Source organism: Engystomops pustulosus, chromosome 7, assembly GCF_040894005.1.
Source record: "Engystomops pustulosus chromosome 7, aEngPut4.maternal, whole genome shotgun sequence".
Taxonomy (NCBI): Eukaryota; Metazoa; Chordata; class Amphibia; order Anura; family Leptodactylidae; genus Engystomops; species Engystomops pustulosus.
This window is the reverse complement of record NC_092417.1, coordinates 154204034-154227785: the sequence shown is the minus strand read 5'-3', so window position 1 is coordinate 154227785 and position 23752 is coordinate 154204034. Positions and strand designations below refer to the sequence as shown.

Sequence of the window (23752 nt, the reverse complement as noted above, 5' to 3'; positions counted from 1 at the left end):
TTATACAGTGTTGGGGCCACAAGGGGGTATTATACAGTCTGGGGGCCACACATGGGGTATTATACAGTGTTGGAGCCACAAGGGGGTATTATACAGTCTGGGGGCCACACATGGGGTATCATAGAGAGTGGGGGCCACAAGGGTGTATTATACAGTCTGGGGGCCACACATGGGGTATTATACAGTGTTGGGGCCACAGGGGGGTATTATACAGTCTGGGGGCCACACATGGGGTATTATACAGTGTTGGAGCCACAAGGGGGGTATTATACAGTCTGGGGGCCACACATGGGGTATTATACAGTGTTGGGGCCACAAGGGGGTATTATACAGTCTGGGGGCCACACATGGGGTATTATACAGTGTTGGAGCCACAAGGGGGTATTATACAGTCTGGGGGCCACACATGGGGTATTATACAGTGTTGGAGCCACAAGGGGGTATTATACAGTCTGGGGGCCACACATGGGGTATCATAGAGAGTGGGGGCCACAAGGGTGTATTATACAGTCTGGGGGCCACACATGGGGTATTATACAGTGTTGGGGCCACAGGGGGGTATTATACAGTCGGGGGGCCACACATGGGGTATTATACAGTGTTGGGGCCACAAGGGGATATTATACAGTCTGGGGGCCACACATGGGGTATTATACAGTGTTGGGGCCACAAGGGGGTATTATACAGTCTGGGGGCCACACATGGGGTATCATAGAGAGTGGGGGCCACAAGGGTGTATTATACAGTCTGGGGGCCACACATGGGGTATTATACAGTGTTGGGGCCACAGGGGGGTATTATACAGTCTGGGGGCCACACATGGGGTATTATACAGTGTTGGAGCCACAAGGGGGGTATTATACAGTCTGGGGGCCACACATGGGGTATTATACAGTGTTGGGGCCACAAGGGGGTATTATACAGTCTGGGGGCCACACATGGGGTATTATACAGTGTTGGAGCCACAAGGGGATATTATACAGTCTGGGGGCCACACATGGGGTATTATACAGTGTTAGAGCCACAAGGGGGTATTATACAGTCTGGGGGCCACACATGGGATATTATACAGTGTTGGGGCCACAGGGGGGTATTATACAGTCTGGGGGCCACACATGGGGTATTATACAGTGTTGGGGCCACAAGGGGGTATTATACAGTCTGGGGGCCACACATGGGGTATTATAGAGTATGGGGGAACATTTTCAATCAGGTGGGGGTGGAGGGATTTGAATTATGTATTTTCAAGACCATAAAGGAAACGATTACACTGTGTGGAGCACATTGGTGATATTATATAATGTGTATAGTGGTCACCTATATAATTGTACTACACCATCTACAGAATTCTCACCTCTTTTGAGGTGGGGGAGGAGGCGGCCTCTATAGAAGATGGTGAAATAGTGACCATTTCCGTAATCTATGGCAGGATAATCCATGACAGTGCTTCCTGACATCAAAAGGAGACACATTTGATGCGTTTTCTGTCTTTATACCATAATTGCTACTTATGCATTGCAGATTACAATCGCCTCATGTGAACACCCCGCAGAGCTATATCATATACATTCCACCACACCACGTGACATGGCAGGGGGGCGGGTGCAGGAGAAGGTTATTAGGCAGAATGTAGTAAATGGGCGTGGCTATACTGTATGTGGGTGGGGACAGAGTGAAGGACGCTGGAGGTGGGCGGGCCCTGGCAGTGGCGGGTGTTTTGGAGCGCGGCGCTGTCTAATCTGGCGGGAAGTGTCTTGTGCACCGGAGAATGGAGCGGATACCGGAGCTGTACGTGCTGTGTGATACACAAAAACCCCCGGTGCGGCTGCAACGGTACAGTAGCGGTGACCTTGTATTATATAGTAATACTGACCGGCTATTCTGTCATCGACGTATTATAATTCTTATTACTTGTATTTGCCATTGATTCTGAAGAAGCTTGTTCACATTTGTCTTTCATGTCCTCTAGGATGGTGCTACACAATGAGGACACATACATCATAAAACGCATCATATAGTTATGTATTTGATTTTCACACCTCCCTAAGTTACTTGATTGGTTTCCATAAAAATATTGATATGTCAGTGCGATCCATCAGATATCCATAATGGATAATGGGTAAATTGAGCCTATAGAAAGTTTGCAACTACGTACATGTAAGAGATCACTCCACTGCGGACATAAACCCCCTACATGTGGTGGGTCACTATGGACTGTGGCATTGAAAGGTTAAATGGCTGTGACCGATGTAATCATTGACCACAGCCATTGCATTGGAAGCTGGAATAAGCTGATAGGGAGTAGAATGGATTAAGAATAGAGATGATCGAGCACTAAAATGCTCGGGTACTCGTTATTCGAGACGAACTTTTCCCGATGCTCGAGTGCTCGTCTCGAATAACGAACCCCATTGAAGTCAATGGAAGACTCGAGCATTTTTCAAGGGGACCAAGGCTCTGCACAGGGAAGCTTGGCCAAACACCTGGGAACCTCAGAAAAGGATGGAAACACCACGGAAATGGACAGGAAACAGCAGGGGCAGCATGCATGGATGCCTCTGAGGCTGCTTAATCGCACCATTATGCCAAAATTATGGGCAACAGCATGGCCATGACAGAGTGACAGAATGAAGCTAGATAGCATCTAAAACATCCAATAATTGACCCTGACACTATAGGGGACGGCATGCAGAGGCAGCGGCAGCAGGCTAGAGAGTGGCATGGCAACATACCCTAAATGGACTCAGGCTTCAAACCAATGGGTGGCAGAGAGGAACCAAAGGAGGTGAGCAAGAAGCGCTCAAATAATATCGGTACATGATAAAAGTTTGCCAGTATATTTTGTGGATTACACAGCAGGGTGGCGACAAAGTTAACATGGAAGCCATGAAAACAACCCAAAATTCTGCCTGACACAGCTCGTTTGATAAGGGGACCATGTATGGAGGCAGTGAACTAGTAGTAGATTAAAGGTGCTGCAGTTAAAACTGTTAGTTGGATCTTGGCATGGAGCTGGCGCTCCGCTGCCAGGCGAGCTTTCGCCAATCCAAGCCCCTGTCTCTAGGCTACTCCCCAAACAGCACTTCTAAGAACCTTTTGTATAAGATCAAGTGTAGTAGCGTTCTTATAAGTTTAGGATATGGCGGGTGAGGGGAATGTAAACAGATGCGCAAGAAGCGCTGAAATAATATCGGTAAATGATAAAAGTTTGCCAGTATATTTTGGGGATTACACAACAGGGTGGCGACAAAGTTAACAAGTTTGATGTGGAATGCCCTGTAATAGCTCTTGGGCGGTGTGCCTTTTATCGCCTAGGCTCAGCAGTTTGAGCACCGCCTGCTGTCGCTTAGCGACGGCACTGCTGCTGTGCCTAGAGCTACCGACTGATGGCGCCATGGCCACGGATGGTAATTCGGAGGAGGAGGGGTGGGAGGAGGAGGAGGTATAGTAGGCCTTTGAGACCTGGACCGAGGTAGGCCCCGCAATCCTCGGCGTCGGCAGTATATGACCAGCCCCAGGGTCAGACTCGGTCCCAGCCTGCACCAAGTTAAGTGTAGTAGCGTTCTTATAAGTTTGGGATATGGCGGATGAGGGGAATGTAAACAGATGCGCAAGAAGCGCTGAAATAATATCGGTTAATCATAAAAGTTTGCCAGTATATTTTGTGGATAACACAGCAGGGTGGCGACAAAGTTAACAACTTTGATGTGGAATCCATGAAAACAACCCAAATTTGTGCCTGACACACCTCGTTTGATAAGGGGACGATGTATGGAGGCAGCTATATGGACGACTTTTGGAGGTAGCAATGGAGACAACGTGTGGAGGCTGCTATGGAGACAATTTAATTTGGATAGTGCCTGTATGTGGCAGTCCAAAAAAGTTTTCAAACCAGAGGAGCAGGTAGGTGGCCCTCCATAAAAATGAAATAGATTGAGTGCCTGTATGTTGCACTCCCAAAAATTGTTTAAAACAGAGGACCGGGTAGGTGGCCCTCCAGAAAAATTAAATGCATAAAGTACTATAGCTAGAGCCAGTGGGCCCTGTCAAAAAATAGCCAGTTTCCTCTGCTTTAGTGTACAAAGAGGAGGAGGAGGAGTGCATAAATTATTCAGGTTGAGCTTCCTTCACCTGGTGGAGATTGGAAATTATGAGAAATCCAGGCTTTATTCATCTTAATAAGCGTCAGCTTGTCAGCGCTGTCAGTCGACAGGCGTGTACGCTTATCGGTGGTGATGCCACCAGCTGCACTGAAAACCCGCTCGGACAAGACGCTAGCGGCAGGGCAGGCAAGAACCTCCAAGGCGTACAGCGCCAGTTCGTGCCACATGTCCAGCTTTGAAACCCAGTAGTTGTAGGGAGCTGTGTGATCATTTAGGACGATGGTATGGTCAGCTACGTACTCCCTCACCATATTTCTGTAAAGATCAGCCCTACTCTGCCGAGACTGGGGACAGGTGACAGTGTCTTGCTGGGGTGACATAAAGCTGGCAAAAGCCTTGTAAAGCGTACCCCTGCCAGTGCTGGACAAGCTGCCTGCTCGCCTACTCTCCCTCGCTACTTGTCCCGCAGAAGTACGCCCTCTGCCGCTAGTGCTGTCAGAAGGGAAATACTGTTTCAGCTTGTGCACCAGGGCCTGCTGGTATTCATGCATTCTCACACTCCTTTCCTCTCCAGGGATGAGAGTGGAAAGATTTTGCTTGTACCGTGGGTCCAGGAGAGTGAATACCCAGTAATCGGTGCTGGAATAAATTCTTTGAACGCGAGGGTCACGGGATAGGCAGCCTAGCATGAAATCTGCCATATGCGCCAGAGTCCCAACGCGCAAGAATTCACTCCCCTCACTGGCCTGACTGTCCATTTCCTCCTCCTCCAACTCCTCTTCTTCTGCCCATACACGCTGAACAGTGAAGGTCTGAGCAATGCTCCCCTCTTGTGTCTCGCCAACATTCTCCTCCTCTTCCTCCTCATCCTCCTTCCACCTCCTCTGATATGCGCTGAGAAACAGACCTGAGGGTGCTTTGGCTATCAACAAGGGAATCTTCTTCCCCCGTCTCTTGTGACGAGCGCAAAGCTTCCGACTTCATGCTGATCAGAGAGTTTTTCAACAGGCCAAGCAGCGGGATGGTGAGGCTGATGATGGCGGCATCGCCACTGACCATCTGTGTTGACTCCTCAAAGTTACTCAGCACCTGACAGATATCAGACATCCACGTCCACTCCTCATTGTAGACTTGAGGAAGCTGACTGACCTGACTACCAGTTCTGGTGGAAGTTGACATCTGGCAGTCTACAATCGCTCTGCGCTGCTGGTAAACTCTGGATAACATGGTTAATGTTGAATTCCACCTCGTGGGCACGTCGCACAACAGTCGGTGAGCGGGCAGTTGGAGGCCCTGAGAGTGGCAGCATCTGTGCTGGACTTCCTGAAATGCGCACAGATGCGGCGCACCTTCGTGAGCAAATCTGACAGATTGGGGTATGTCTTGAGGAAACGCTGAACTATCAGATTTAACACATGGGCCAGGCATGGCACATGTGTCAGTCTGCCGAGTTGCAGAGCAGCCACCAGGTTACGGCCGTTGTCACACACAACCATGCCTGGCTTCAGGTTCAGCGGTGCCAGCCACAGATCAGTCTGCGCCGTGATGCCCTGTAATAGTTCTTGGGCGGTGTGCCTTTTATCGCCTAGGCTCAGCAGTTTGAGCACCGCCTGCTGTCGCTTAGCGACGGCTCTGCTGCTGTGCCTAGAGCTAGCGACTGATGGCGCCATGCCCACGGATGGTAGTTCGGAGGAGGAGGTGGAGGAGGGGTGGGAGGTGGAGGAGGCATAGTAGGCCTTTGAGACCTGGACCGAGGTAGGCCCCGCAATCCTCGGCGTCGGCAGTATATGACCAGCCCCAGGGTCAGACTCGGTCCCAGCCTCCACCAAGTGAACCCAATGTGCCGTCAGCGATATATAGTGGCCCTGCCCGGCAGCACTCGTCCACGTGTCCGTGGTCAGGTGGACCTTGTCAGAAACGGCGTTGGTCAGGGCATGGATGATGTTGTCTGACACGTGCTGGTGCAGGGCTGGGACGGCACATCGGGAAAAGTAGTGGCGGCTGGGGACCGAATACCGAGGGGCGGCCGCCGCCATGAGGTTGCGAAAGGCCTCGGTCTCTACTAGCCTATAGGGCAGCATCTCCAGGCTAAGCAATCTGGAGATGTGGACATTAAGGGCTTGGGCGTGCGGGTGGGTTGCACTATATTTTCTTTTCCGCTCCAGCGTCTGGGGTATGGAGAGCTGAACGCTGGTGGATGCTGTGGAGGATCGTGGAGGCGACGATGGGGTTTTTGTGCCAGGGTCCTGGGCAGGGGGCTGACTATCAGCTGACACAGGGGAAGGAGCAGTGGTGTGCACGGCGGGGGTTAACGGGCTTGGTGCCACTGATTCGGGTGTTTAGCATTCATATGCCTGCGCATACTGGTGGTAGTTAAGCTAGTAGTGGTGGAACCCCTGCTGATCCTGGTTTGGCAAAGGTTGCACACCACAGTCCGTCGGTCATCCGGTGTTTCCTTAAAGAACCTCCAGACTTCTGAAAATCTAGCCCTCGCTGCGGGAGCCCTCGCCACGGGAGCTTCACTACGTGACACATTTGGCGCTGATGCACCTGCTCTGGCCCTGCCTCTCCGTCTGGCCCCACCACTGCCTCTTCCAACCTGTTCTGCTATAGGACTCTCCTCCGTCTCAGAAGCACTGTGTTCACCCGGCCTCTCAACCCAGCTTGGGTCTGTCACCTCATCATCCTCCGATCCCTCAGTCTGCTCCCCCCTCGGACTTCCTGCCCTGACAACAACTTCACCACTGTCTGACAACCGTGTCTCCTCATCGTCGGACACCTCTTTACACACTTCTTCCACTACGTCAAGAAGGTCATCATCACCCACAGACTGCGACTGGTGGAAAACCTGGGCATCGGAAAATTGCTCAGCAGCAACCGGACAAGTGGTTTGTGACTGTGGGAAGGGTCCAGAAAACAGTTCCTCAGAGTATGCCGGTTCAAATGCCAAATTTTCCTGGGAAGGGGCAGACTGGGGGGGAGGAGGCTGAGGTGCAGGAGCTGGAGGAGTGCTGATTTCGGTGACATGGGTGGACTGCGTGGAAGACTGACTGGTGGTGGACAAATTGCTCGAAGCATTGTCGGCAATCCACGACATCACCTGTTCGCACTGTTCTGGCCTCAACAGTGCTCTACCACGAGTCCCAGTAACTTCAGACATGAACCTAGGGAGTGTAGCTCTGCGGCGTTCCCCTGCTCCCTCATCAGCAGGTGGTGTCTCACCCTGCCCAGGACCACGGCCTCTGACCCCTGCAGTAGTTGGACGCCCACGTCCACGCCCTCGTCCTCTACCCCTAGCCCTCGGGTTAAACATTTTGAAAATGAAAGTTATAACTTTAATTTTTTTTTTACTTTTTTTTTTGTTTTTTTTTTTGTGTTTTTTAGTTTTTAAAACCAAACAATGCTATCCTATTGCTATGGCTATTTTCTAGCCAACTATGAAAGCACACTACTATGCCAGATGAGATGACGCTGAGTTATTAAAAAAATAAACGTAAAATAAAAAGGAAATGGCAGACTGTGCCTAATTGAAATCCAACCCCTAATAAATTTTCCCACTTCGGTCTTTGCGATGGATATGTGCGTCACTAAGCGCTAAACACAGCGGTCGCAAGTCTCACTCCAAATTCCTCACAATTGGCTAGTAGATGCACTGCAGCAAGTACAGCCACCAGCAGATCAACCAGAAATAAAATATATATAACGCTATTGTAGGCGAAAGTAAGCCATTTGGATTCTCCTTTGGCTATTTTCTAGCCAAGTATGAAAGCACACTGATGAGATGACGCTGAATTATGAAAAAATAAACGTAAAATAAAAAGAAACTGGCAGACTGTGCCTAATTGAAATCCAACCCCTAATAAATTTTCCCACTTTGGTGTTTGAGGTGGATATGTGTGTCACTAAGAGCTAAACACAACGGTAGCAAGTCCCCCTGCAAATTCCTCACAATATGGTACTAGCTGCACTACTAGTGCCAGCAAGCCCAGCCACAAGTTATTGTAGCCCTAAGAAGGGCTGTTGGGTTCTTGGAGAATCACTCCTGCCTAACAGTAATCTACCTGCACACTAACGCTTTCCCTGACCAGCAGCAGCTCTCTCCCTAGCGGCATCCAGACACAGAATGATCCGAGCAGCGCGGGCAGCGGCTAGTCTATCCCAGGGTCACCTGATCTGGCCAGCCAACCACTGCTATCGACGTGTAAGGGTACCACGTCATGCTGGGTGGAGTGCAGAGTCTCCTGGCTTGTGATTGGCTCTGTTTCTGGCCGCCAAAAAGCAAAACGGCGGGAGCTGCCATTTTCTCGAGCGGGCGAAGTATTCGTCCGAGCAACGAGCAGTTTCGAGTACGCTAATGCTCGAACGAGCATCAAGCTCGGACGAGTATGTTCGCTCATCTCTAATTAAGAATAAATAAAAAGGTTAACCAGGATCCAAAGAGCACAGACCCATCCATAGAGGCTCACATGGGGTCTGCGTATGTTCCTGGTACAGTGTTGACCTCTGAAAAATCATCCAAGTATAGTAAAACTTATCATATGTTATCATCGTCAGGTTCTCTGCTCTTTGGGAGGACTTTTACTATGGTGCAGGGTCAGGAGATAGGACCCTCCCCCCACCACCACCATATGTCACTTTTTAGAATAGGCCCAGAGAGCAAGCACTAAATTTACTGAAACTTGTAGCCAGGTCTGACAACCACATAGTATCCATTTCATCAGTTTGGGTTTGGCCCCTCTCCAGAAAAGAATAATTCATGCTCTGGCTGTAATAACCAAGAACTGTAAGGGCACAATGCACATGATGCGTTTTGTCACGGTTTTTTAATGCGTTTTTGACGCATTCATTAGGCTTCAACCTTTATCACATGTTAAAGTAACAGCAAACGCAATGGAAATGCAATGTTACTTCAACATGTGATCAAGGTTGTAGCCATTGGAATGCGGCAAAACGCATCAGAAAATGCATCGCATTATGTGAACGCGCCCTAAGAGAGAACATTTGTACATCTGAGCAGAGATCCTGCAGTGAAAGAGGAGGAGGAAGAAGAGGAAGAAAACAAGAGCCCAAATCAATCAAAAAGAGATTTAGTAAAGGGTTATATAATGGCGAAATGGGGCCCTTTTGGTTGAGAAGGACCGGTCCAGAAATAATGGCGTCCCCTTTTGGAACCGCAGTGGTATCTGCAGGCAGGTAGATGGCATGCAGCATGGAGGGGACCCTCATGGCAAATGTAATTTAAATTAATATATAATGATGAATTTTTTCCATCCTTCGTATTTCCTCAGGTTGCCGTCAGGTCCTCGAGATGCTCCCAACTTCTCTGCCACATTGTCTTTGCCAGTGCCTTCCCAGATACTGGTTTTCAGCGTGGGGGACTGGTCCGGATTGTCTGCTGATGGTAAAGCAGAGGTTCAGCTGGATGTTAGAGGGCGAGATGTGGTCAGAATTGGGACATTGACCCGTGAATCAAGGTAAGAATCTGATCAAATTATCTCCCTGGGAGCATCTTAATGCCCTGACAGCAGGTCAGCGGCACACAATTGTGGGCATTCTGTGACACGACTGGATTTCACGGACCGACCACAGTGCTGTGATGGCGTATATCCCTATGATGCAGAGTCCTATCCTCTATGATCCGTCCATGATATTGAGGCAGCGTGTTGTCCTTTTTCCAAGGTCCAGCGCAGAGTTTGGGAGCTATTCGCTGTGACCTGTAATGTGACTTATCGCCTTCACATGACCTTTCTTTTCCCCTCGCACTGCTGAGCTCTGTGCCCCCTGTTCTGGTCCTGCAAATACCGCTCTACATTGCCATGAGATCCCCACACAGGGTGTGTAGTCAATTCTTGAAAACCCCTCTGGGAGGCTGGGAGTATTGGAAATTGCTGAGCACAGCACTCAGGATCTCCAGCACTCCCATTCACTGTGTTACAGATACTGCAAGGCTGTGCTTAGTGGTTTCCAATACACACGTGGCATAAAATGGCACATCAGAATACTTTCTTGAACTGATTCTTTATCAATTAGTGATTCTAACGCTCATAGAATCCCAGCGATCTGTGCTATCAAAATAGGAATAGTATGAACAGCCATGGGTTTCTCCTAGCACACCAATTATTTTTATTTCTTGTTTTTATGTTACAAATTCTTGTAACTGCTTTAATGTTATGCTATTGTGTACTGGACATAAGATTGCAGTTATTATTGTATACTTTTATGGCTCTACATTACTATTTGGTGCCTCTGAGAGACCATGTAATCTTCTGGGGCTCCATAATATACCGCAAGATGGAGCCATGTTGCATCAGCTTAATGACATATAGACTTTCATTTTTGGGTCTCTACCACATCAATGTAAAGGACTTGGATAGTGGTACAGTTTAGCGATGCAGCACTAGTGGTCTGTAATAAATAATAAGGGCTTTTATAATGATAGTAAATTATACATAATATAATTATAGATGCCTTAGGAAATTGTGGACAATATATAACATGTAACTTGTATCTGTGTTATTTATCTTTCTTGTCTTGTGTGTTGCACATTTCATTCAGCTGTAATATTGATCTTCAGATGTTTCCTTTGGGAGCGAGCATCAGGGGATGGCTACAACAGTGGCAAATCTGGGGATGCCGAGTTTACTGTCAGCATGGTCATACATGGACTGGTAAGAGGGATGCTCTATATGTAGTAGCCTCTGTCACACAAGGTCTGTAATCTCTCATTTTTAAGCATATAGATCATCCAAAGTGTCAGGTCTGCTGTATGTGAATACCGCAACGTTTGGTCATATCAGTAACATCTTGTTGCAAAATTTTACTTCTACCACGAAACTGTTGGATATATTGTGTCCCAAACTTATAGGAAAATGGGATAACAATATGAGTGTATTACACATCAAAAAGATACTATCAATACAAAAAACAGATAGATGTGTATAGATACAAAATGACAAACTTTATTTGAAGCAAAATCTTAAAACCAATTAAAAACCCAGACTGGGTGCAGGTAAAGAAACTCCCCAAAAAATATATATAATATATTAAAAATATAAAATATTGTGTCTCTTAAACACACAAATACATAGATATAGTGGGATATTAATCATAACCGGTGATGTGTGTGCATGGTTTTGCTCAAGAAATTGTGATTCTTATGGCCTAGAAGCCATAGCCCTATGGCGTCCTTTACACAAATGGCAGCGTATGCCAAAAAGTCATCGGAAACATAAATAAATCTGCCGAGGAAGATGAGTGTTTTCTATATTTGGAAACGTGGACGTCTCACTCTGAGCAGCATTATGATGTATGATGCACAGAGTCCCTGCTTCCCTAATAAATAGTAGCACCAACACTGTAATGATTACAATTTCAGCTCTGCTGTGTATCGGGGAAGGAACTCTGGTGCTTGGAGTCCCGTTCCCAGGAGTGGCTTCACTTAGTAAAGCAAGACCCTGTTAACCATGAACTGACCTTGGCAAGTGTGAAGCCCTCCTTGGGCTCCATTCACACAACTCGTGGGGATGTATATATCCGGGCGCAAATTTCGTCACCATAGACGGCTATGGCGACCTGACAGTGGTACAGTATCCCACCGTACATGGGGGAAAAGGTAGAGCATGCTTTTTCTTTCCTTGTGTGTATGGGCGGGCGACGCTGTTTCCTATGGAGAGGGGAGCGTTGAGGTGTCCGTGTCCTCAGTCTGTTGCGAAGAACTCAATGTGGAGACCATTCCAAACTATAATCTCTCATGGTCCCTGTTCCATTTTGGTACGCAAGAAAATGTAACCTGGTTGTACATGCAGCTCAGTCTATATTTTATAATGCTACATTTGTATGAGCTCCCTCTTGTACTTGTTACTATTCCCTTAAGATTAAAACCAGTCGTCCGAACCAAGAACGTAAGAAGAGAAAGCGAGTGAAGGAAGAGGAGGAGGAAAATATTTGTCCTAATAAGGGACCTGTGAAAGTTCCGCAGCAAAAGGTGAAGAGTGGTAAAGAAGGGGCAGTCACAAAGGTTCTGGCGAGAGGAAACGGGACCGTCTCAAGTGAGTCTTATGTGTCTAACGAATTCTGTGCATAAAATTCCTTTCTTGACAAACGGTATTCTTGTTAATTTATAGCAATTATGTAAACTACTTGGAGGGAACAAAGGGCACACTTAAAGTACAAAGTTCAGAGGACTTAATAAATTAATTAATCAAGTCTGTTCTAGAAATATTGCAACCTGGACTGTAGAACTGTTTATGTGATGCATATTGAAACCCCTCATAATAATCACCATTTTATCTCTTTAGGTGGTCCAACTGGCCGCTGGGGACATGCCCTGTGTCCTGTTGACTCTCAAACGGTGATTCTCATTGGTGGGCAAGGAACGCGAATGCAGTTTTGTAAGGACTCGATGTGGAAACTAAATAGAGGTAACAAAAATAATAGTAAAATGATGTCCTGAAATCCTCTGTAATGTAGTCTGCTGAATGCCTATAAATGAATTTTATCTATCGCTCGCACCTGGATACTGTGCTTAGCTGAGTTGCGGTGGCGTGCCAGATTCACCTTGGCTGAGCGCAGGTAGGGAGGGATCACAGAGGTTACTGGGGCTTCTGCTCCCTGGAGAGGCTACTCCACTCCCCAGTAGCCTCTCCAGAAAATTGGCATATTAGATAGATAAGCTGTAGATTAGGAAACAAATTGTTATGGGGTTAGGGAAGGATAGTTTAGGGTTTACACTATTAATAGAAACCTTCCATTAGATATACCTTAATAAGTACGGTAGATTCCTGATGGTAGGTTAAGTAATCATTGAGTGCAAAACATTGGGGCACATTTACTTACCCGTCGCGATCCCCGAGGATTCGGAGCTGCCGCAATTCACTAAGATCGTGAGTCCAATTTCCTGCTTGGGTCGTTTCCCCGCTGAGGTCCGCCGGAGTTCACCATCTTCTTCCCGGTGCTTGTAAGTGCATGGCTTGCGACACAATTGTGACTGTGTAATCCCGCACTTCGTATGAATCAGTCGGGTTGTCCTATGGCCACGCTCCCGATTTGTGTCGCATGAAAGTCGGAGCGTTTGCGCCAAAATCTGATTGCGTGCGCCAAACCCCCAGTTAAATGCAGCGCTAAACAGAAAAAGTCAGGAAACCCAACGAAAATGCGGTGTGCGGACCCTTAGTAAATGTGCCCCCATTGTGTTTAGGTTATGACTTGGATACAAGAGAGTTCTGTATCATGGAGGAGTCAGTTGTTGTTTGAACATGTTGAAGATTTGTTGCCTCCATTTGTCTTGCTCAAAGTTATTAGCATCATTAATATATATGCAAATGTGGGTAAAATTTGATTGATTGAACTGTCACATATCCTGAATCAGGCAAACAGGCATGACAGATTTCTGTCACAGACTGTGGAGATGGAAGCAGTGATTAAGAAGGGGTGGACGAGGCGTGACATTAGGATCAATACCTGCTTTGTGTCATAAAATATTGAAGAATAATTTATTACAATGCACGTGATTTGTGTGTGTGTGTGTGTATATATATATATATATATATATATATATATATATATATATTATTTTATTTATTTTTTTTTTTATTTCCACTTGTGAACAGTATACTGTACAGATATGTTCATATCTGATCAGTTACAGGCATGCCTCCATGTATGAAATGGGGTTTGTAGAAATCTATGCACAGCCCTAGAAATAACCTTTACTCTTTCAAGTCATGTTCATATCTGCGTTGGAGGCTCATGTTTGTTCCAATACATTCCAATTCACCTTTTACCTCACAAAACTACCAGCCCCCCCTCAGATGGGATATGAGATATTCTTTCTAGAATCCCCTTTTATGTGAAATCTTTCCCTTTTACCTATTAAAAAAAAAAAAAAACCTCCTCTAAAGTCATGTGAAAATGAGAAGAGCGGAGTCACTTTTTACCTTGGAGGAGTCACGTTGAGATGGTGTAGATGTGTGTTACTTCAGCAGCCCTTTGAGTTCTATCGGACCTAGAGACCTGCTACTGGTGTCGTATTAAAGATAGGATTCTCATCATTCGGATTCTGGTTATGTGATCTACAGGACAAGAGATAAAGAAACCCTGAGATAATCGCAATTGTCAGCGAATCGCATTTATTTCCCCCTTCACGCCATCTCCACGCCAAGGGGGTGCGAAGGGGTTGTGGCAAGCAGTGTGGGCTGCAGCCAGTGAACTTTCACAAGAAAAAGTACAAAGGCTGTGGCACATTTCTATGCCGAGTAATATACGCACTGCACAGCCCGGCCGGCTGTAGAGGGAGGGGTGTGCATTTCATCCTACGCCTGCGCACGATAATTCTCCCCAAATGCCTCCCGTTTTATAGATCACAAAACCACAACCCTGAAGCAATTGTTTTAAAAAAATTATTCAGATTTTTAATATGTCAGCCAAAATGTTTCTACATCTATTCTAGAATATAGAACATGGTGGAGGCTTCTGTTCTATTTGTTGTGATTTTTGCTTTCTTATTTCTTTTCTTTTGGTTTCTTAAATCCGCTCCTTTAGCGATGCGGAATAATTTTAGCCCACAGCAAGTATAAACTGACCCATAAAATAAGTTGCGATTGGGAGGGATTCTGTTTCCTTTGCATGTTCACTTCATTCGTACACTATTTTGAAAATTTAAAAATCTGGAAGGGGGGGGGGGGGAGCCTGAAATATATAAATTCTTTAACAAGTTTCCATTATTAACCACATGGGAGATGCGCTCCATTGAAACAAGCTATTGTGCTGATCCAGGGCTGTGGCTGATTTTGCAGCGTAATAAATGAGCCATGTGAGCATGTCTTGTGGTTGAGTAATGGGTTATATTGCATGACTTGGACCTGTTCTAGATGGATGTGTCCCATCTTTTCCCTGTGGCCCACTACAATCCCAAGACCCATGGTCTTGTTGATCCAGTAGCATGTAAATAAACTAGATCTGGTCATTGGCTGCTGGGAGGTCTTGATGCATCATATGACATTTGTAGAAATTTTCTCAATTTTAGAGAATGATACCTGGTTCCCCGTGGAAGCGTTGGCAGACGGCTCCACACCAGAGGCTCGCACGGGCCACACTGCGGTGTTCGACCCAGAGAGCCAACGCATATATGTCTTTGGCGGTTCCAAAAACCGCAAGTGGTTTAACGATGTTCACATCTTGGATACAGCGGCTTGGAGATGGAGGAGTGTGGAGGTAAGTGGTCATATTTATTTACTATATTATCATTTATTTTATATCCTGTTTATATTATTTGTACTGGTTGCTTTTTTTCTTTTTTTTCCATTAGGCTCAAGGCAAAGTGCCACCTCTTTCCTATCACACCTGTTCTCTCTTTCGGGGCGAGTTATTTGTGTTTGGAGGGGTATTCCCACGTCCCCACCCTGAACCTGATGGTTGCAGTGACTCTCTATATATCTTTGATCCCCAGCATGAAATCTGGTACCAGCCCATTGTTTTAGGAGATAAACCTGCTGCACGATCTGGGTAAGAAGTAAAGGAGGAGTATATTGGATTGCAGAACAGATGGATATACATTGTTTTAGTCAGTTCCACGTTTGTTATGTGCTGTGTTCATCATGGTATAATCATAAAAATAATATCTGCGTCTCCTGGAGCTGTTAACACGCCCATATGGGTCATGCTACCTGTACACCTATTCCTGTGTGTGCTTGGGTCCAGGTTTCTCGTCCTTGAAGAGAGTAAGATCAGGCATGTTTAGTCAAACTGCTTAAAGGGGTTGGCCACTTAACTCTTTTGATATGTAACGTGAAGCCTCCTGCTTTTTACCTCATCAGCCAGAGATTCCTGACCGTAAAATGGCTGCAGGGGAAGGATCATGTGATCTCTAATTGTCCATGAATAATCGCCCTGCCAGGACCTTATGATAGTATTCACGAATATAAGCATACAGTCCTGGAAGGGTGATTGTTCATGGACTGATGGAGGGTCATGTGATTTCTATCTGCGGCCATTTTATGGACAGGAATCTCTGACTGACCGATGAGGTAAAAGACAGGAGCCTTCACTTTACATATCAGAAAAGCGGAGCAAAACATTTTAATTAATGTATATTAGTAAATGACCTATTATCCTGCCCCGCACACTTACACACGTTGCAAAAAACATGAAGTAAATTGGCCAACGCCTTTAAATTTTCATCTGCCTTTTTTGGGAATATGCAATATTATTGCATAATATTAATATTATACTGTTCTGGTTATATTCTATTTGCCTGAGTTTCTGTGCATGTTTCTAATATACGGTATATGATGCGCGTTCTCCTCTTTAGACACTCTGCCTGCCTCCTTGATAGGGAGCTGTATGTCTTTGGAGGCTGGGACACGCCTGTGTGTTACAGTGATCTCTATCTTCTAGATCTTGGTGAGTATATGGGGCCTGTATTTGGGACCAAAAGAAATAGTTTGCATTTTACTTGCATGAAATTTAAATGGGGGGGGGGGATCTAAAGCTACTTGCTTGATACTATAGATTAGATGTACTTTAAACAGAGGACCAACTTCTTCCCTGTCTTGGATTGCATAGTCAGTCAAGGTGACCACCTATGTGTCTCATAGGAGATAACATGTACATTTAGTAGAACCGCGTTTACAGGGTGGGTAGTGGATGATCCGATATGATTAGACATTATATGCACAGCCCATTGATTACAACAGGAATTGTATTCTGCTGTATGCGTTGCAGATGCAGTTTACTTCTCTCAAATGATGTTTCCGATCGCTGGGGGGTACAATCGGTATAACCCCCTATGAATAGCTAATGTGTAGACCCTTCGCCTAAAAAGGACATATTTATAAGTGTTAATAACTTTGCTTGTTTTGTGCAATTTCTTATTTTTCTCAAGGACTTATGGAGTTCTCTTTAGTAGAAGTGAATGGAAGCTCCCCCACACCACGTTGGTAAGTTAATTTGGACTGTCAGGATTGTATTACCCAGGAGCTTGGTGCCCGAGAGGAGAACAATCTTATCGCCTGCACCTTGTAAACTTTCTACAGGGGGAACAAAAACTCATATCGCATGACACGGTAATAATGTAGCCTCCTCACCACATACTTAAAGGAAACCTATCAGTAGAAACTGACCTGATTAAACCACTGCCAGTATGTTGTATCACAGATTAATACTTTCCGGATCATGCTCCTTTTTATAGACCAGTGTTGTGGCCTCATCCAGAAAATTGTCTTTGAAGTGAAATGTAAATTGGTTGTATAAAATCATGGAGGTGGAGAGATCAGCACTGAAGTCATGCCCTCCTGATCCCTGTCCACTTTGACCAGCTGACTAGTAATGTAAGACCACTAATTACAGCAAAGGGGGAGAGCTTGACTTCAGTGCTAAACTCCTCCTCGACTTTATACAACCAATTGTAGTCTCACTTCAAAGTAAATTTTTTTTCGAATACAGAGCTGTGCGAGGGCTCATTTTCTGCTCGGCAGCATGCATCCCCATGGAGGGAGGAGGGGTGAGAAAGCGCTCACCTCCAGCTGAACATATAAGCTACGACAATTACCGTTTTAGAGGTTTCTATTGTAAGGAAAGGGCAGATTTGAGAAATGTTGAGATGCGCACGGCAAGAGCGTTCTAATGATTGAATATACGGTGCACAGGAGAGATCGGAGTCCAGCACGACCCCAAGACAGCCCACCCCGAGCCAAACTAGCGATCCGTGGGAAAACTGCTGCAATGTTTTATGACTATGGATGAGGGCCTGGAATGAAGCTTGCCAAAAACTTTAAAAATATCATTAATATTAAATATAAAATAATAAATCTAATTTCCGTCTATCTTTTTTCTTTTTTAGCTGGCATTCTGCTGCCCCCTTGTCCAGTTCCAGTTTCCTAATTCATGGTGGCTATGATGGAAATCAGGCTCTGAATGATACACATATATTCAATACAGGTAATATAGTTCAAAAATTTGTACCTACTTCAAATGTTAAGGATCATTTGTAATAGAATAGGGTTTTGTAATTTTACAGCTAGAACTGCTTTATCCCCTTCACGCTCGTCGCCATACATTCATACAAAGGTGGGGTTTGTTGCATATTGCAGCAAACTCCCACAGCTATTAGCAACGACTGCACGTATTAACTCTTCCGAGGCAGTCGGCGGCATTTAAAAGACAGCGGCGCATGGGCGCCGAGGGGTGGCGATTGGTTTCCATGACATGCCTTCGTCAGACCCAAGCCTGTCTGATTTCTGCAATTTCCTTACAATAAGCCAGTGGCTCATTGTAATATATTGTGCAAAAATGCCATATACTGCAATGCAGTAGTATTGCAGTATAAGGTAGGAATGATCAGACCATCTAGGGTTAATGTACCCTAGAAGATCTAAAAAAAATACAGTGGAGTAAAAAACGGAAAAAACAGGAGAAAGAAGCTATCGTGGGGCGCTAATAGGCCAAATCGTATCTACAATAGTGATAAATAGCTGGAAATAATCTGTATTGAAAATATTTTATTATATAAAACAACAAACAGTGATAAAAATAAAAGTTAATAACCTAGACTTTTATTTTTAGCACTGTTTGTTGTTTTATATAATAAAATATTTTCAATACAGATTATTTCCAGCTATTTATCACTATTGTAGATACGATTTGGCCTATTAGCGCCCCACGATAGCTTCTTTCTCCAGTTTTTTCCGTTTTTTACTCCACTGTCTACACCGGCCTCTATTTGAGGTCCGGGTATTTTGGAGCTGTGGGAGCTGCTTACAACAAACCATCCATCTACTCCTGCTAACGGCTTCAATTAGCCATACGATCTGGAACCCTTCCCCGGGGTGGGCTACAAACTGCACTGTAACAAGGTGCTTTCAGGTGAGCAGTACTCTCTTCTCTCTCCAACCATTGATCCCAACAGTATTACACGAGGCGCCGTCCTCTCTTGTTGTTGTTTCGTCCTGTTTACATAAAAAAAATACAGGCAGTCCCCGGGTTACATACAAGATAGGGTCTGTAGGTTTGTTCTTAAGTTGAATTTGTATGCAAGTCGGAACTGTATACTTTATCATTGTAACCCCCAGCCAAATTATTTTTGGTCTCTGTGAAAATTGGATTTTAAAAATGTTGGTAAATTACAGTACATTACATTAAATGTACAGTACATTAAATGTACAGTAAATTACCAACATCCAAAGGTCCGTTTGTAACTAGGGGTCATATGTAAGTCAGGTGTTCTTAAGTAGGGGACCGCCTGTAGTAAACAAAAGTTTTAAAAATAATAAAAAGTTAAAAACCTAAAAGTTCAAATCACCCCCCTTTCCCTAGAACTGATATAAAACCTAGTAAACAGTAAAAATCACAGACACAATAGGTATCGCCACGTCCCAAAATGCCGATCTATCAAAATATAAAAACGGTTATTGCCGGCGGTGACCCCAAAAGGAAAATAGCGCCCAAATGTCCAAAACGCGACTTTTACACCATTTTACATCACATAAAAATGGAATAAAAAGTGATCAAAATGTTGCATCGACCTGAAAATGGTAGCAATGAAAATGTCGGCTCATTTCACAAAAAAATGACACCGCCATACCAAAGTATGAAAAAGTAATTAGCATCAGAATATGGCAAAAATGTTTTCTTTTTTTTTTGTACACATTCGTTTAATTTCTGAAAATGCGTATAAATTTGGTATCACCGTGATCGTACCGAATGAAAGAATAAAGCGGAGGTATTATTTGGAGCGCATGGTGAAAGTCGTAGAAACTGAGCCCACAAACATTTTTTTTCCACATATGGAATATTTTTCCAGCTTCCCAGTACACTGCATGAAATAATAATCAACGCCGCGGAGAAGTAAAATTTGTTGTGCACAAAATAAGCGCTCGCATAGTTCTCTACACGGAAATATGAAAAAGTTATGGATTTTAGAAGGTGGAGAGCGAGAAATGAGCGAAAAAACCCTTAAGGGGTTATTTTATAGTATTTTATCATTGTGATAATAACTACAGTCTAGTAGCTATACACGGATAGAACGGTAGTTGTATACGCTGTCATGTATAGTAATCGGAAACATTCTTTCTCTTCTTTCAGTGACAAAAACTTGGACTACGTTGGTCCATGACTCTCTACCGTGTTCTCCTCGTGCCGGTTATTCCATGTTGTCCCTCCCTGGAGTGAAGGATGACACTGACAAATACAACCCAGATGAATTGCTCATCTTTGGTGGAGGGGACAATGAGGGCCAGTTCTACAGTGATACAGTCAGGCTGCAGATATCAGATCTCCGCGATTACTAGCTGCTTTTATGTGTGTTTCCCTTTTAAAGATCTTACTTTTGAGAATTTTTCCTTTTAAGTGTATGTATATAATGTTTGGTGATTTTGTAAATAGTTTTAATAAATTTCTAAAACAGTTTTTCTTTTCAGTTTTGGTAAATGAAATTTTCTTTTATAAAAATAAACATATAAAAATGTTCAGGTGTTGTGTATGAAATTGCATAAAAAGAGCATTTACAAAAATGCTTTTGGGTTAAGTGGCCCAGCAACGTTATAAGATGTTATATTTCTATAACCCGCACTTGGGCACTTATAGGTTATGACACAATATTAAAAGTATGCCTGTAGTATACGTTCCATGTAGTGTTTAGCCCTGAATGTTGTCACCTTTGGGAGCTATGACACCTAGGACTAATGGTAGTGTGGTAGTGAAGCAGACATCTAGTGGTTGTTGTTAGGCTTGTGAGCTTTTAAGAAAATATGTTACTAGAATATTAAGATTTTATTTTACCTTTTTTTTTTTCTAATTTGGAGAATATAAAGAAATCTTAATTCTGTAGACATTTTTTACCTAACTTCAATCTACATCACAGACATGATAACAATAGAAAACACCTTTACTACTGACAATAGATGATGTCAGAGCTTACCTCCTCCTCCTCCCTGTACAATGATGACCTCTATATAGATACCACTGACCCATCATTACATCACTACTGACAATAGATGTCACAGCTTATCTCCTCCCCCTCCTTCCTGTACAATGACCTCTATATAGATAACACTGACCCATCATTACATCACTACTGACAATGATGATGTCACAGCTTATCTCCTCCTCCTCCCTGTACAATGTCCTCTATATAGATAACACTGACCCATCATTACATCATTACTGACAATACCTGATGTCACAGCTTATCTCCTCCCCCTCCCTGTACAATGACCTCTATATAGATAACACTGACCCATCATTACATCACTACTGACAATAGATGATGTCACAGCTTATCTCCTCCCCCTGCCTGTACAATGACCTCTATATAAATAACACTGGCCCATCATTACATCACTACTGACAATAGATGATGTCACAGCTTATCTCCTCCCCCTCCCTGTACAATGACCTCTATATAGATAACACTGACCCATCATTACATCACTACTGACAATAGATGATGTCACAGCTTATCTCCTCCCCCTCCCTGTACAATGACCTCTATATAGATAACAATAGAAAACAGAGGTGTATAGATAATGACAATATGTGATTTGAGCTCTTATCTGCACATAGTATTCCTAGGAAACAAACAATGAAATCTAAACTAATCCAAATGTAATAGTGTAGAGTCCTAGGTGTTCCTCCAATGCATTCTTATGCATAGGGTTGGGCAACAACCCTGTCTGGTTCTGTAATGTAGGTGAAAGTGAGTCTTTTATAGAAGCACAGTAGATGGAAGCGTGGTAGAGGTGTCAGACCCACGCTATGAAATTAGGACCAGATCCTTCCATTATGGTTTACATCAGGGGGTGTCAAACTATTTTCCACCAGAAGGGGCCACCTACCGACCCGGCAGCAGCCACAGCGCCCCGCATCTACCGACCCGGCAGCAGCCACAGCGCCCCGCATCTACCGACCCGGCAGCAGCCACAGCGCCCCGCACCTACCGACCCGGCAGCAGCCACAGCGCCCCGCACCTTTTGGCCCAGACAAGCTCAGCATAGGGGCAAGGAGCTGGGTCACATAACACAAGGCCGCCAGCCGAATTTGGCCCCGTGCCTTGCGTTTCACACCTGTGGTTTACATGTAGGGATAAAAATCTTTAGGTGCTTTTCGAGGGACCACCACTCTCTGGGTTACTGTATTGTGTGCACCCTGTATATTGGAATAGAGACAACTTCTGCTAAAGGAGGTTGCCTTATTGGGCATAAAGGTCATTAGGTCATGTGAATAGGAGATGAAACCCTCTTTGGGTCCTCTAAGGTTTTTGGATCCAAGTGCACTCCTTACACTCCCGGTAAGGTCAGCATTATTGGGCAAAATACCTATTATATTATGTTGGCACAGTAATTGGGCCATGGCATGACAGTATTTGGGCAGGTCTGTGAAATAGTTACGTTCACTCCCAGTTCAATTAAACCATTATCCTGCCTGCATCTCCCCAGGTTTACAAGTGATGACAGAGCATCTTGTAGAGGATTAATAAAGAGATCAGACTGGGGACACAGGAAATCTGTTCTAGTGCAATTTATTCTGCTACCAGAGGGTGGCGCTGTCTGTCTGTGCAAGGAGATTTGTAACTATTCTATTTCAATTCCCTTGTTTTCCGCTTCTGTGTTTTGGATTAGTTTTAATCTCTAGAGCCTAAATCTGTGTTTTATCTATTGTGGTTTAGGTTGACGGTAGAGTATCTGACCAACCAGCCAAGATACCCTTTTTTTATTATAATGGAGTAAAGTGAAAAAAGGACAAATAAAGGTCAAATACCACCAGGATGAAAGACTATATGCAAATTAGCCTGAAGGGCTCCATGCTCCATTAGCAACTATGGAGCCTGGAGCCCCTCAAACTTATTTGAATACAAACCATCCTGGTGGTAGATGCCCGTTAATGACTGGGGCTTTTTTTTTTTAAATCAATAATACACTTTATTTAAAGGCACTTTAGAGATACCATTTACACAGCAGACAAAGCGCATAAATGGTGGTCTTGCAGGACCCCTGAAAAAATAAATAACATGAAGGGCGGTGTACAGTTATATGTTATGCATACATGGTCCCTTGTAATAAAAACTATAAAACCATGGCTGCACCATGCCCCCACCCTCAGGGCCACCCTTAATAATACAATCTGTAAAGAGTGAGGAGAACCTACACATGTCATCGGTTAGGATGGAATTTAGGGGACAGCAGTATATGGTGATTCAAGCCACGTATTCCAGATAATATGGAACCTCCTATCCGTCTTCCTATGGAGAAATATCCATTTCTTGACTGGGAGATCAATATTAACGGCCTGGATCCAGTCACGGAGAGCGGCGGTGGGATGGGTGGCTTACCAGAATCTAGCTAATATTTTCATAGCAGATTCCATTTTGGTAAGGAAGGCTCCATCCGTAGTGGACCGGTTATGGATCTACTAGGAGGAGACAAAGCTTAGGGTCTTCAGGGACAGCCACCCCCATTTTATCAAATAGGAATTTGCCAACCTGTTCCCAGAATCCCTTCACCACAGGGCCGGACCGGAGTAGATGGTGGAAGGTACCTGATGTCTCAGAGCATTTAGGAGAGAGGTCCAGGAACCCAGGGCAAAATTTATTAACACTGCCATTAGTTGAGTATACTTGATGCAGTATATAAACTTGAGACATTCTACCCCCTAAGTTA

General features: G+C 44.7%; 1 protein-coding gene across 1 annotated transcript; it reads left to right on the top strand.

Annotated features, from left to right (window-relative positions):
* The first annotated feature begins 1679 nt into the window (after nucleotides 1-1679).
* Nucleotides 1680-20562, top strand: LOC140071090 (kelch domain-containing protein 1-like). The gene is made up of 11 exons (XM_072118374.1): nucleotides 1680-1833; nucleotides 9392-9577; nucleotides 10678-10771; nucleotides 11977-12151; nucleotides 12401-12523; nucleotides 15127-15314; nucleotides 15409-15605; nucleotides 16411-16502; nucleotides 16984-17038; nucleotides 17941-18038; nucleotides 20181-20562. The coding sequence occupies exons 1-11, from the start codon at nucleotides 1769-1771 to the stop codon at nucleotides 20384-20386; spliced, it is 1479 nt and encodes a 492-aa protein (XP_071974475.1). The 5' UTR covers nucleotides 1680-1768; the 3' UTR covers nucleotides 20387-20562.
* The last annotated feature ends 3190 nt before the right edge of the window (nucleotides 20563-23752 follow it).

Coding starts and splice junctions, on each gene's coding strand:
- LOC140071090 (XM_072118374.1), top strand. CDS start 1,769: ATGGAGCGGATACCGGAGCTGTACGTGCTGTGTGATACACAAAAACCC. Junction 1,834..9,391: donor CCCCCGGTGCGGCTGCAACG/GTACAGTAGCGG, acceptor GTATTTCCTCAG/GTTGCCGTCAGGTCCTCGAG. Junction 10,772..11,976: donor GCATGGTCATACATGGACTG/GTAAGAGGGATG, acceptor TATTCCCTTAAG/ATTAAAACCAGTCGTCCGAA.